This window comes from Diplotaxodon limnothrissa, linkage group LG2 (assembly GCF_057381915.1).
Source record: "Diplotaxodon limnothrissa isolate DT_005_m linkage group LG2, D_limnothrissa_male_GT1.1, whole genome shotgun sequence".
Taxonomy (NCBI): Eukaryota; Metazoa; Chordata; class Actinopteri; order Cichliformes; family Cichlidae; genus Diplotaxodon; species Diplotaxodon limnothrissa.
This window is the reverse complement of record NC_140597.1, coordinates 37,284,517-37,296,187: the sequence shown is the minus strand read 5'-3', so window position 1 is coordinate 37,296,187 and position 11,671 is coordinate 37,284,517. Positions and strand designations below refer to the sequence as shown.

General features: G+C 38.6%; 1 protein-coding gene across 1 annotated transcript in view; it reads left to right on the top strand.

Moving 5' to 3' along the window:
* Positions 1 to 341: 341 nt before the first annotated feature.
* The window catches only part of sytl4 (synaptotagmin-like 4), a 14,392-nt gene continuing 3,062 nt past the window's right edge, over positions 342 to 11,671 (top strand). Inside the window, exons 1-12 of the mRNA XM_085363293.1 lie at positions 342 to 460; positions 3,192 to 3,407; positions 5,277 to 5,386; positions 5,515 to 5,626; positions 5,712 to 5,897; positions 6,739 to 6,853; positions 6,929 to 7,019; positions 7,133 to 7,227; positions 8,104 to 8,196; positions 8,661 to 8,839; positions 9,214 to 9,316; positions 10,055 to 10,216. Of these exons, the coding sequence (XP_085219419.1) occupies positions 342 to 460; positions 3,192 to 3,407; positions 5,277 to 5,386; positions 5,515 to 5,626; positions 5,712 to 5,897; positions 6,739 to 6,853; positions 6,929 to 7,019; positions 7,133 to 7,227; positions 8,104 to 8,196; positions 8,661 to 8,839; positions 9,214 to 9,316; positions 10,055 to 10,216 (1,581 nt within the window). The remainder of the gene's footprint in view (positions 461 to 3,191; positions 3,408 to 5,276; positions 5,387 to 5,514; positions 5,627 to 5,711; positions 5,898 to 6,738; positions 6,854 to 6,928; positions 7,020 to 7,132; positions 7,228 to 8,103; positions 8,197 to 8,660; positions 8,840 to 9,213; positions 9,317 to 10,054; positions 10,217 to 11,671) is intronic.

Below are 11,671 nucleotides of genomic sequence, written 5' to 3'. Positions count from 1 at the left end.
AGGAAGAAGGAAAGGTCACTCAGTCGTCTCCCAGTTATTTGATTAAAACCACATAAACACAACTGTTTCTGTCTGGCTGTATTGTCGTCACAGGGATTCGAGTCACTAAGTTCCTGTTTTCACTCAAGGGCTCTGGTGAGCTTGCATTACAGGAGATCATAGGAAAGCAGGTTGTCCTGTAGTAAAGTCAAGCATTAGTTGGAAGGTTTAATTAAAAAAAACACTTTTTGCATAAACGCTCAACTCCTGATGTTCTTGCTTTGTCCTCAGTGACATCTCGATGTAAAAGTGACTCGATTGAGCCAGTTCACCTGCACTAAGGGTTCTTGGATACAGACGCCATGCCAGAGGCTGTTGACATGATAAACCTGGGCTTCCTGTCTGAATCCGAGCGGGAGCTGATCCTGGAGGTGCTGCGACGAGATGAGAAGCTGAGACAGGCTGAGGACCAGCGTGTGCGGTGAGAAGAGGCTCCTAATTTTTCCACACCTGTCAGTTAGTCACTTGTTATTTAGTTGTTAGAAGTACCAAAATCAACTCATATCTGCCGCTTATATATTTATTTTTTTACTGCACTTCTATTCTGTTTTATTTTTAGCCATTTTTACTTCACAAAAGTATTCCCATGCGTTATATTCAACTTTTCAGATAGTATTTTAATTATTTAGAAATTTGCCCAGTTGGCATTTGATACTTGTAGGGACTTGATATTTATTGTCAGGGTTCAACTAAGAGCTGGATGATAGTAGCTTAATCCAGTTAAAGTAATATTGGCATGGTGGCTTTGTGGTTTTCATAGATAAAAATAATAGACAAAAATAGGAGAACAAAAGATATAGATATTGTAATCTGATTTTATTTTTAAAGAAAAAAACAAAACAAAAACACTGTCAGTGTCACTGTTGTTAATGTGTTGGCTCTAGATACTTATTGCTGTCTCTTACAGTATTAGATGCATCTGGATTCATTGTTTGACTGTTGCTGATTGTTTTGTTTTTATTAGAATTCCATTTAGTTTTAACAAAATGCACATCTATTCAAAATATCAACGCTGCAAAAAGAAATGTAATGACAAAACTAATACAATAAAATAACAATAGCAATCAAAAACTGTAATGTGTCAGTTGCAACTGGATTAAAATTCCACAGATATTGCTTTAGTCGCTTTCTGAATGAGCCTCTGTTTTCATCTATTTAATATTGTTTGGAAACCTTGTCCATAGGTCCCCCGTCTTGCATCATTATGAAGAAAACACTATGTAATGTACTTGCAATGTAGTGCTTTTCCACACTTACTGTTCACTCAGAGTGCTTAAAACTAAAAATATATTTGTAGAGAACTTCATTCTATACATGTAAAGCGTTTTATCTTACATCAGCTGATTTCGAATCGCCAGTTAACCAAATGTGCATGTCTTTGGACTCTGAAAGGAAGTTGAACTACCTCGAGTAACAAATGCAGACATGGGGAGAACATGCAAACTCCCTCAAAGTAGGGACCCTGTTACCATGAGGCAACAGTGCACTGTGCAGTGCTAGATATCATTAAGTCATTCTGGAGCTATTGGCGCTTGACGAGCATCTTGAAAAGTATCTGAGACTGCTCACTTTTACTTCAACTCATATTTATCCATAGAGCACCAAATCACAGCAAGAGTCACCTCAAGGCACTTTTGTACTGTAAAGAGAAAAGAAGACCACAAATTTAGATGAGCTCCTATGAGCAAGCACTTGGTGACAGTGGGAAGAAAAAATCTCTCTTTAAACAGGACAAAACCTCCAGCAGGACACAGGGAGGGGCAGCCACCTACCATGACCCGGTTGTGAGGAAGGGGAGAAAGACAAACGTAAAACACTCTGTGGAAGAGAGCCAGAGATTATTAATGACTAATAAATACAAAGTGGTGTACATACGAACAGAGTGAAGAGGTGTGTAGAAGAAACACTCGGTGCATCATATGAAGCATGGAGTGTTTCTACTTCAAAGCTCCTTCTTTATAAAAGGAAAAAACAACAAAACTTTGCACTTATATTAAAGTATGATCTACATTAGCATTGATGTGGTCACCAGGACATTTTAAAAACTGCAACTGTATAAAATTAGCAGTCAAAAGAACCTGAAGAAGCTAAAGCTCCGGGAATACATACGGTTTGTTTATCTGATATGTTTCATGTTGTGGCCTTCATCTGGCCCATCATAAAACATATTATAGACAACATATTTTAAACAGTATAGGTGTTCGGTAAGGTTAAAAAAATGCATGCATGTTCTGTTTGATGCAAGTGTTGTTGCAGTTTAAGTTCTTCTGTTAAAGAAAAATAACTTAAAGCCTCGTCTGACTGTGCACTTTGGAAGCAGGCGAAGTCGTTCCAGAAACCTCTGCAGAGATTTCAGTGCAGGATTGTTAGACTGAGGACTTGGCTATAGAGAACTGAGGCCAATATTTTGACTGTATTGAGACACATTCAGTATTTTGCTAAGATGTTTAATTTCTAGTGTTTATAATGTTCAGTCTTCATTGCTTAAGTTTATTCTGTAATTTAAGATATTTAAGCCTTTTAGGCATTTGTCCTGCTTTTGTAAATCTTTTCTGTTGTTGTACACTGTAAGTCGTAAACATGTGTTGGGGTGGGTTGTACATTACAGATTAGAAATTTGTTCAAAACTGACAATTTACCAAATTGTCAGTTTTGCTTAATGCAGATGAATTTAATCCACCTGCCCTCTGAAGTTAACATATTTTGCTGAATTGAAGTATTGCAGTAAAGTCTAATCTTGTTATCAGCAACAATGTCTCATTTTATTTGCACAAGTATTTAAAAAAATTAAACAACATTCCGCCCAAGTTCTTTAATGCACAAGACAAATTTACACTAGAAGCTGAGTAACAAAGACACTGTACATATTATTTTAATTTCATAATTCTTGTCTCGCACTATTACTTCTTTATATCAGGCTTTACAGTAATTGAGTAATATTTATGGACTACACCTTGATAATGACCACAAGTTCTGAAATAAAATTATACTTTAACATTTACAAAAAGTATATGTTTAAAAACTTACTTCATGTACTGTTTGTTTTTGGGTTGTTTTGTTCTTTTAAAGAAATCCAGCAAAATGTTTACTTTGCCATATGACTGTTTAAGTGAAACTGACTATGTGGCATTTGTGTGGCGTGTTTGGCTCAGGAAGTTGAAGACAGAGCTGCAGGATGTTAAGAGGAAAGGGGCCAAACGTGCCAGTGAAAAATACAGTCAGCATAGCTGTGGCCGATGCCTGGAGCCTTTGAGCCGACTGACTGTTTTTTCCAGCCAGTGTAAGATGTGCAATCACGTCGTATGTCGCAACTGCCGGATGGTCCTGCCCGATGGATCCTGGCTGTGCAACGTGTGTGCCAAAGAATCGTAAGAAACGTTTTAAATTAAACAAATATTGTATCTTCAAAGAACAGGGTGTGTGGGGTTAGGTTGATGTTTTATATTTGAGAGATTTCCATCAAAGCCCAAGTAAGATTCCCATTCGTGCTTCTGAATATTTAAATACTTAAGCAGCCATTTCTCAAAGCAAACTGCCTTGACAATTTTCAGCTGTAGATTTTCTTCCACATTTTACACACAAACGAATATTTTTAGGACGATGTATAAGATTGGTTCAGAATAATTTAAGGTGCCCATTGTGGCTGAAAAGAAATATTTCATCCTTGTCCAAAATCCTCACCAACTTTGAGAGCAGGTTGTGTAGTTTTGAATGCAGATACTGACCAGAAAATTATAATGGTAATTTTTTAATCACATATTAAAGCAATTAAAACTCTATTGTCATTTTTCTCTTTGGTGATTTGAAGGGTAAAAGATTTTTATTGATATTTTTATTTAAATTGGCGAAACCAGTTTTTCCTAGTTAAGCCAATTCTTAACCAGGAAAAATTTGGTTTTGCCAATTCTTGAGTATGATAGCCCACTGAGCTTTAAAGTCTGCATTGCCTCAGAAATATGTGGCCTTTCAATTCATTTCTGCCCATTAATTAGCTCAGTTATGAATATAGCTCATCATTGATGCAGGTTTGCAGTGGCTTACAAAGATGCTATAGGATTGGTCCTTCAGGTTTCCAGGTGACACAGTGCCAGTCAGCTGTTTGTCTTCTTGGGTGTTCCTACATGTCAGGCACTTCTATGATACATGAACATTTTTGTGTAACTTGGATAAGTCAGCGGACAGCATCTGGGAGGTTTTGACTAGCCACTGGAAGAGCTGCTTTTGGTATTCATCCAAGTTCAACAGACACATGAATTGCTCTGTCACGTGAAGTGACAGCGCATGAATTGCTTTTGAGACTAATGATGATTTGCTAGGTTTTATTTTGCATTGTGTATAATACAAAGTGCCCCCAGCAGCCTAAACCTGTAACAGAATTACAAAATTATGGTTCAGGTTCATCTGATCTGGCTCTAAATATGAGCTTTATCAAAAAGTTGTAAACTGATCTTAAAAGTAGAGAGGGTGTTTCCTGAAGATGAACTGAGATCTGGTTCCAAAGGAGAAGGGATTGGTACCTGAAGTAAGCCTGCAGTCTGAGTTGTTTATAGGGATAATATGATACTAAGAGGTCTTTAAGATGTGATGGGACCTGACAAAGGAGAAATATGATCTCTCCTTCTAGCTCCTGTTAGTGCTTGTTGTGGTGTTTTTGGACCAAAGGCTTTCTATGAGCTTTTAGAATAACCTGATAATGGGTAATTACAATAGTCCAACTCTGGAGTAACAGAGTAATTAGATGTTATGTTATTTTTGGCCGTACTGAACAGATGAAAGAAGGCAGTCCTAAAGTTTTGTTTTATGTGTGCGTTAAAGGACATCCTGGTGAAAAATGACTCTAAACTTTCTCACAATATTATTGGTGCCATCCAGACAGAGTATCTGGTTTAACCCATTTGTTTTAGATTTTTACTGTATTTGTCAATATAGTAGTAATAAATAACCAAATATTTGTATGAAAAATCACTGTTGGTCTTGCAAACCACATCTGTTGATGATCAGCTATGCAGTGTGAAATGTATCTCACCACTCATCTCTTCCTCTCCTCGTTGTCTTGCAACATTTTTTGGGCATTAACAGAAACATCAATGAAAACCCAGAACTGCTTGTTTTCAGGATAATCACTATATATGTCGTGTTCTGCACTCTCACATATTGGTCACATACTGCTCACACCTTGTTGGATAACCATTAACAAATCTGTTAGTTAACTGATGAATATTTATATGGGATTCTAGTGATGTCAAGAAAAGAACGGGTGACTGGTTCTACAATCAGCGGGTCAACCGTTTCTCTACAACACCTGGGCATGACCTAGTGAGAGTCTCCCTGAGAAAGAAGCAGCCATGTGAGTACAGTTAACAGGAAGTAGAACTGTTGAGCTAGTTATGTAAACATCAGCCGGCCTGCAGTCAGAGCAGTGACGTTACAGTTCACTTTTTTTTTTCTTGTTTGTTTTTTGTTCTGTGTTTATAGTGAAGAAACGAGAGACAGCAGGTGAAGTCCTGTTGAGTAGTTCTGAAATAAATTCAGGTCCTCCTAAGTATCCGTCTCTGACGAAGCAGAAACTTCAGATGGTTGACAACAGGTGTGCTGTCACTCTTAACATCAGTTTTGTCTGGTTTTAAAAATGTTCATTAAACCACTTCTCAAACTCGCATTTTTGTTGACAGTAATTCAAGCAGTTATATTGGATCCATCACTTCAAGGGCATCATTGGAATCAAAGGAGGAGGAAGAATTAAAGGTCCAATCAAACTCAAATCGCAGTGACACGGAGTCTGTAGAAAGTTCCAGTATAGCCAGCGTTAAAACTGAGACGGAGTCTGGCCGTGTGACCCCCGAGCCTGAGCAACCAAGGTAAACCCAGATGTAGCTGATCAAATAGCAATTTTTGAGACCGGAATAGCAGCATTTAGCTCTCTTCTACATGGTGTTTAGCTCCTAATTGAGTAGAGTATTTAGTCTGACACCGTTAAGATCAAAGTGGGGTCTGATCATAAAAGTTGAAAAACTCAGACTGTATTTTTAAACTAACAGATAATGATATTTATGTGACAGCGTTATGAGAAAGTAGAGCAATTAAAGCCATTTTAACCTACATTTGATTGTTATTAAGCCTGAAATGTTTGTGTACTAAAGAAAGAACTTATTACAATGTAAATATTCTCAAAAGTTCAGTGATGTTGCAGTATAGTAAAGCAGCATATTTAATCTCCTATATTCACCTAGTTGTTAATCATTTCTAAGTTGTGTTGGTACTTAAAAAAATGAGAAACTATTGCAAAGTAAGGCCCTAGTATATCTAAACAAAGTTTCCATCATATCTGACCTTGGACTTCACACTTGTTCGTGTTACTGTCAGTATAATTATGTGTTGATTTGTGCTATATCCTTAGAAATGGGATCATGAACAGCATAATATCCCATCTAAATTAGGAAGCCCAGCTGGGGGCTTGTTTCTAATGCAGTTTTCAGTTTGTATGCTAAGTAGGGTCACAGGCCTCAAATATCCACCAAAGTAGTTTTAATTAAAGTGCTCTCCCATTCTCGATTTCAGAACTGAGGTCACACAACTGAAATGAAACACAAATCTGAGGCTAATGGGACTTCTTTACAAAACTAAAAGTTTTTATTTGTATATTAGAACAAAAAAGGTCTTTATTGTAGTTGTTAAATGTCTGTTTCTTTTGCCAACCAGGAAGGAGAACAGCTTTGTTCGAACCAGCCCAGTAGGATCCAGTAATTCCAGTCTGACTGTCTCCATCAAAGCAGATACTGTCAGCAGTGAAACCACCAACGCAGAGATCAACACTGTAAGATAGTTTTCATTGTTTGAAATATTTTCGCCACCTTCTTCTCTGACTGCATCTTGTTTCTGGTCACTTTAGGCCCCAGAAGTAAAATCCTCCACTGTAAACCCAGAGCTGGATGTTGATAGACTCTTTAAGAAGAGCATCAAGCGAGGCACAAAACCTGCAGGTTTGTATTGTCTGTTAACATGTGCAGTGTTGTTCCCCGTAATCACAACAAAAATGTGTTTGTTTTTTTTTCTGTATTCATTATATGTATTTAATTGCTGGTGTGTTCATTAGAGTATGCATCAACACTGGACCTGCGTAATGAACGTGACACATCAGAGGCATCACTGGGCAAAAGGAGCAGATCTGTACCAGGCTTGGATATACAGGCGAGTGTGTGTGTGTAGCTGCTTAGATTTTATAATGTCACATTAAAGTTAATTACCAAGGATAACATTGTTTCCATCAATGTAGCTATGTGAAAGAATCATCAAAAACGGATCCTGCAACCATTTTATTGCCTTCTTTTAATCCCCAGTGCTACCTTTCCAGTTTCAGAGGATGTTTAAGTATGTCTAAGGATGATTTTTGACAGCAGAGGTGATGACAAGGGCAGAAGAAGTGACATTCTGGGCTGTTAGATTTGATCAAAAGTAGTTGTTCTCATGGTGGATATCAACAGCATTCAAGCCAGATTAACTTTCACAAGGTTGAGTGGCAAAGGCAGGCGAGAGGTGGCATTCTGTTATTTTAAAAGAGCAATAACTGTGAACATTTTCAAAGACGGTCCCTCCAGATGAAATCTTGTCTGTCTGTTAAGTGATGGAGGCGGTTGTGTAATAACTTGCATAAAGGTGGTGGTTGGGCATGCAACAGGAGGCTAACCCCTAAGCCTCTCACGTCTACATTGCTAGCCACTCACTTTGTGAAGTGAGTGTAAATTGGAAAGCTAGAGAAACTGTTGGGCACGCCCTTCATCCATCATTGGAGATCTTTTTTGCTGGAAAAGTGTGCATTGTGTTAGCAAAATCCAGGTCAATCCATTTGGTGATCAATAAATTTTGATATATTCTGCCCTTTAAATTAAAATGCCATTGGTTTGATCGGTAATTTGGTGGGTATTTAGTCAATAGCTAAATGGTTATTAAATCAACTTTTATTTTTCTGAAAACCTCAAATACCTTTTTGAAACTAGATGATTCTGCTGGGTCTCAAAGTCTTTGTGTGTATGATAAACTTGCTAAGTGTGTATTGTGGTGCCGCAGGAAGATGAAGAAGAGGAAGAAGATATCGACAGCTTGGTTAGCTTTCATAGAAGAACGATGAACTCAAATTCCTCCAGCCTGCGTGGCTCAAAGGTAAAGTAATGACAGAACTCGCATTAGGTCTCTCAAGTAGTTTTTGAAGTGCAGCTCATTACGTGTCTCATAACAGAGCTGATACTTACTTATCTGAACAAGGATCTTTAACCTCAGGAAATCCTCTAGCGCGTTAGGAAGTGCAAAACCGATAGTGCGAGTCCAGCAAAGTGTTTCTATAGTTACCAGAGCCTGAATAGAAGGCAAAGCTGTCACCAAGACGACTTTAATGCTATTAATATGGATTTACGAAACATCCTGACAATGCTTAACTCAATTTGTCCCTAACAATCTTTCTGTATCTTTGTAGAATTTTTCTCAATCTGTAGCTTCTTTGTTCCCTTGCTATTACTTTTTAAACTGAAGCACTGAGTCTGTTTCTCCACTTATTAACTAAAATTGAATATTTGTCATCAACTTGAAACAAATGCAGGCATCGTTAATGATCGTTTGTTATCATGCAGAGCACACTGGGCAGCATGATGAGCCTTTACAGTGAAGCTGGAGACTTTGACAGTGTGGAGGTGAAGGGAGATGTTGTGTTCTCTGTAAGTTACGACGAGAGCAGCCAGAGCCTCCAGGTCTTCATCAAGGAGTGTCATCAGCTGGCTTATGGCGATGCTGCACGGAGTGTCTGCAACCCGTAAGAGCTTTCACTACACTCCAAACCTACATCGATCTCCAACTGGCAGAATTTAAAATTAAAAGCGAAGTTTAGTCAAACTTTAACCTTCAGATTAAGCAGCACTGTTGATTGTGCCTAAAAACTACACATTTTTCTACTGCGCACACACCCCTCAGTAATGTAAGCAAAGCTTTGATCAATGTCGATAAGAGGTTAATGTGTTTACTGAGTCTCAGTAAACACATCCCAGAGCTGATTAGTTGAGCTTCACAGGAAATTGAGTGTCAACAGACAAACATTTTTCTCAGCATTTAGTCAGGAGATACAACAGATGAGCAGTAATAATGACAGGGAGACTCATGATTTGACCTGCTTCTGTGTTTATGTTACAGCTATGTCAAATGTTATCTGCTCCCTGACAAATCTCGCCAGAGCAAAAAGAAAACCAGCACCAAGAGAAACATTATAAACCCAGTCTACAGTGAAACTTTAAAGGTGATGATTTATCATTTTTCTCATGCCTAACTGGACTCCAACTGTTGATCTTACCCTGTTGACTTAAAGACGCTCCCTTATTAGCGACCTTGCGCCATGTCTGCTGCAAATAATGACCGCACCTACGGAGACCTTAAGGTTGATATTGACTTTGCAGATTAGAGTAGCTGTTGTCAAATATTGATTTTAGTCCCAGCCTTCAGTGTAGAGTCAGCTTAAGCAGAGTAGCAAACTGTTGACAGGGAAATTAACCAGAAAGATCCATCTCAACATGTTTTGTTTTTTTTGTTGTTAAATAATCTCAATTTTTCACGTCATAGTTTGTGTTCCTGTCTACTTTTAAAAGACTGAAATGTCCACATTTGGAGGTTGAAGCAGTAGCAGTGGTGTGAATTATTTCACCACCCACACCTGAGATCATATTGTTTAACCAGATTGTAAATTATAATTTGAAACTACAAAGCTGTTTCAGAAGCAGATCAGGGTTTGGCTTAAAATGGGCATTTTGGGTCAATCAGTTATGGGTCAATACATATTCAGTATAAAAAAAAAAATGGTTTGTTTTTTGTGAATATTGCACATTTCACTGAAAATGTGAGCGGCGAATAACTGTGTGGGTTGTGGCATCCTGGTGAGCTGACGAGATTCAACTATGGGCTAAAAAGCTCCTCAAAGCCACGCGTTGGAGAATTATCTACCAGGCTTTTGATCATCACGTCTCCTCTCTTCTTCTACCAGTACTCTATCAACCGCTCTCAGTTGTCCACTCGCTCCCTCTCGATATCAGTCTGGCATCATGGTCGCCTCAGCCGCAACGCCTTCTTGGGAGAGGTGGAGATCCCCTTGGACTGCAGAGACCTCGACTCCCCACAGGAGGAGCGCATGGCTCTCCTGGCAAAGGTAGAGCAGAGATTCTGTGCTCTTTAAGGAGTTTTCTTGTAGCTATGTTGAAACTCAACAAATGGCTTGTTTACCCATGAGGTCCGATGCAGAGTGTACATCTGCGTTGTGCTGAATAGGTGGAGTTTGCACACATTTTAAACTGCGTATCGGGGGCGTGCACTGATGCCCCACCCAGTTTAAGCACTGAAGGAAGCCTGAATGACTACCTCGACCATGTGACTAATACAAACAAAGCTGGACCATTTTAGATGAAACGGTTAACAAATTAAAATATTGATTTTAATTGGTTTATCTGCAAAATGCCAGCAGGTGTTTGCTGATAGATTCCTCTCTTAGTGACACTGTGACCTTTAAACCTCAATTACTTTAAAGTGAGGAGACCTCACACAGGCAATGTCTCCCTTCTATTTGAAACATTTACTCCTTCCTCACCACTCATCATCAGCTTACTGTTTTATCCAGAGCCATGTAACATTTTATGAATTAACTAGAATTTGAATGAAGGGTCTCTAAGCAAAGGAGAGCTGCACCAGGTAGCCCCTTCCTTTATCAGGCTGAAATAATAGCCTTTGTACTAATTTATAATTCTATCAACGCTGCTGTGAATGATGTCTCTTCCTTTATGAATTGCATCATACGGGTATCTACAACATGGACAATAAACTGCAGTTGTTTGGGTAAAGTCACATGATCTGTGAAAACCAGTAAAACCCAACTGCTGTGTTATCACAAGATCCAGTTTGAGCTGTTTACTGTAGAAATTACCTTTGGTTGAGCTGGCAGTTGCTGTCTGAGGTTTAATTATAGAAAGTTCAGTAAAGAAATCTTAATAAAGCTCATGTAACTTTAATTTGATCTCTAAAATATTGATCATACCATGGGAGTCTTTGTAAGCAGCACTGTAAAACCAGGTGAGGGCTGATTTAGATGAAGCGTTTGCGCTTGTGCTCTATTGCCCTGCATTTTTGCTGGATTTATTTTTCTTTATTACTTAGAGATAAAGCCACAGTGAACACGCTTTACACGTTGTCTGCATCCACACTAGCAGTCTTCCTCTGTGGACTGCTGCTTTTCATTGAGGGCATTTTAACACCTATAGTTTGTTAAATCTGGTCAGAATTCATTGATGAGTTTGTAGCTTTTCACTGTGATTTGATTTGTTTTTACACAAAGAAAAAATCCAAGTGCACTCCAAGCAAAACAAAATGCGTCACTAGATAGAGAGTAATCAGTCTGCTTATTGGCCTGATGTGTCTGTGGCAGAAGCAACAACAGTAAATGCAGAAAGGAGGTGTTGTGTTCTGGACTGTTGGAGAAGATGAAAAATTTATTTCACAGCTAGATGCTAGCCCGTACAGACCCTTGCCACAGAATACAAAGCATAAATGGACTAAACACTGCAGGTGGGAAAACGCCCTGAAACTTATTGACCTGTAGATCAGTGCATTTGGA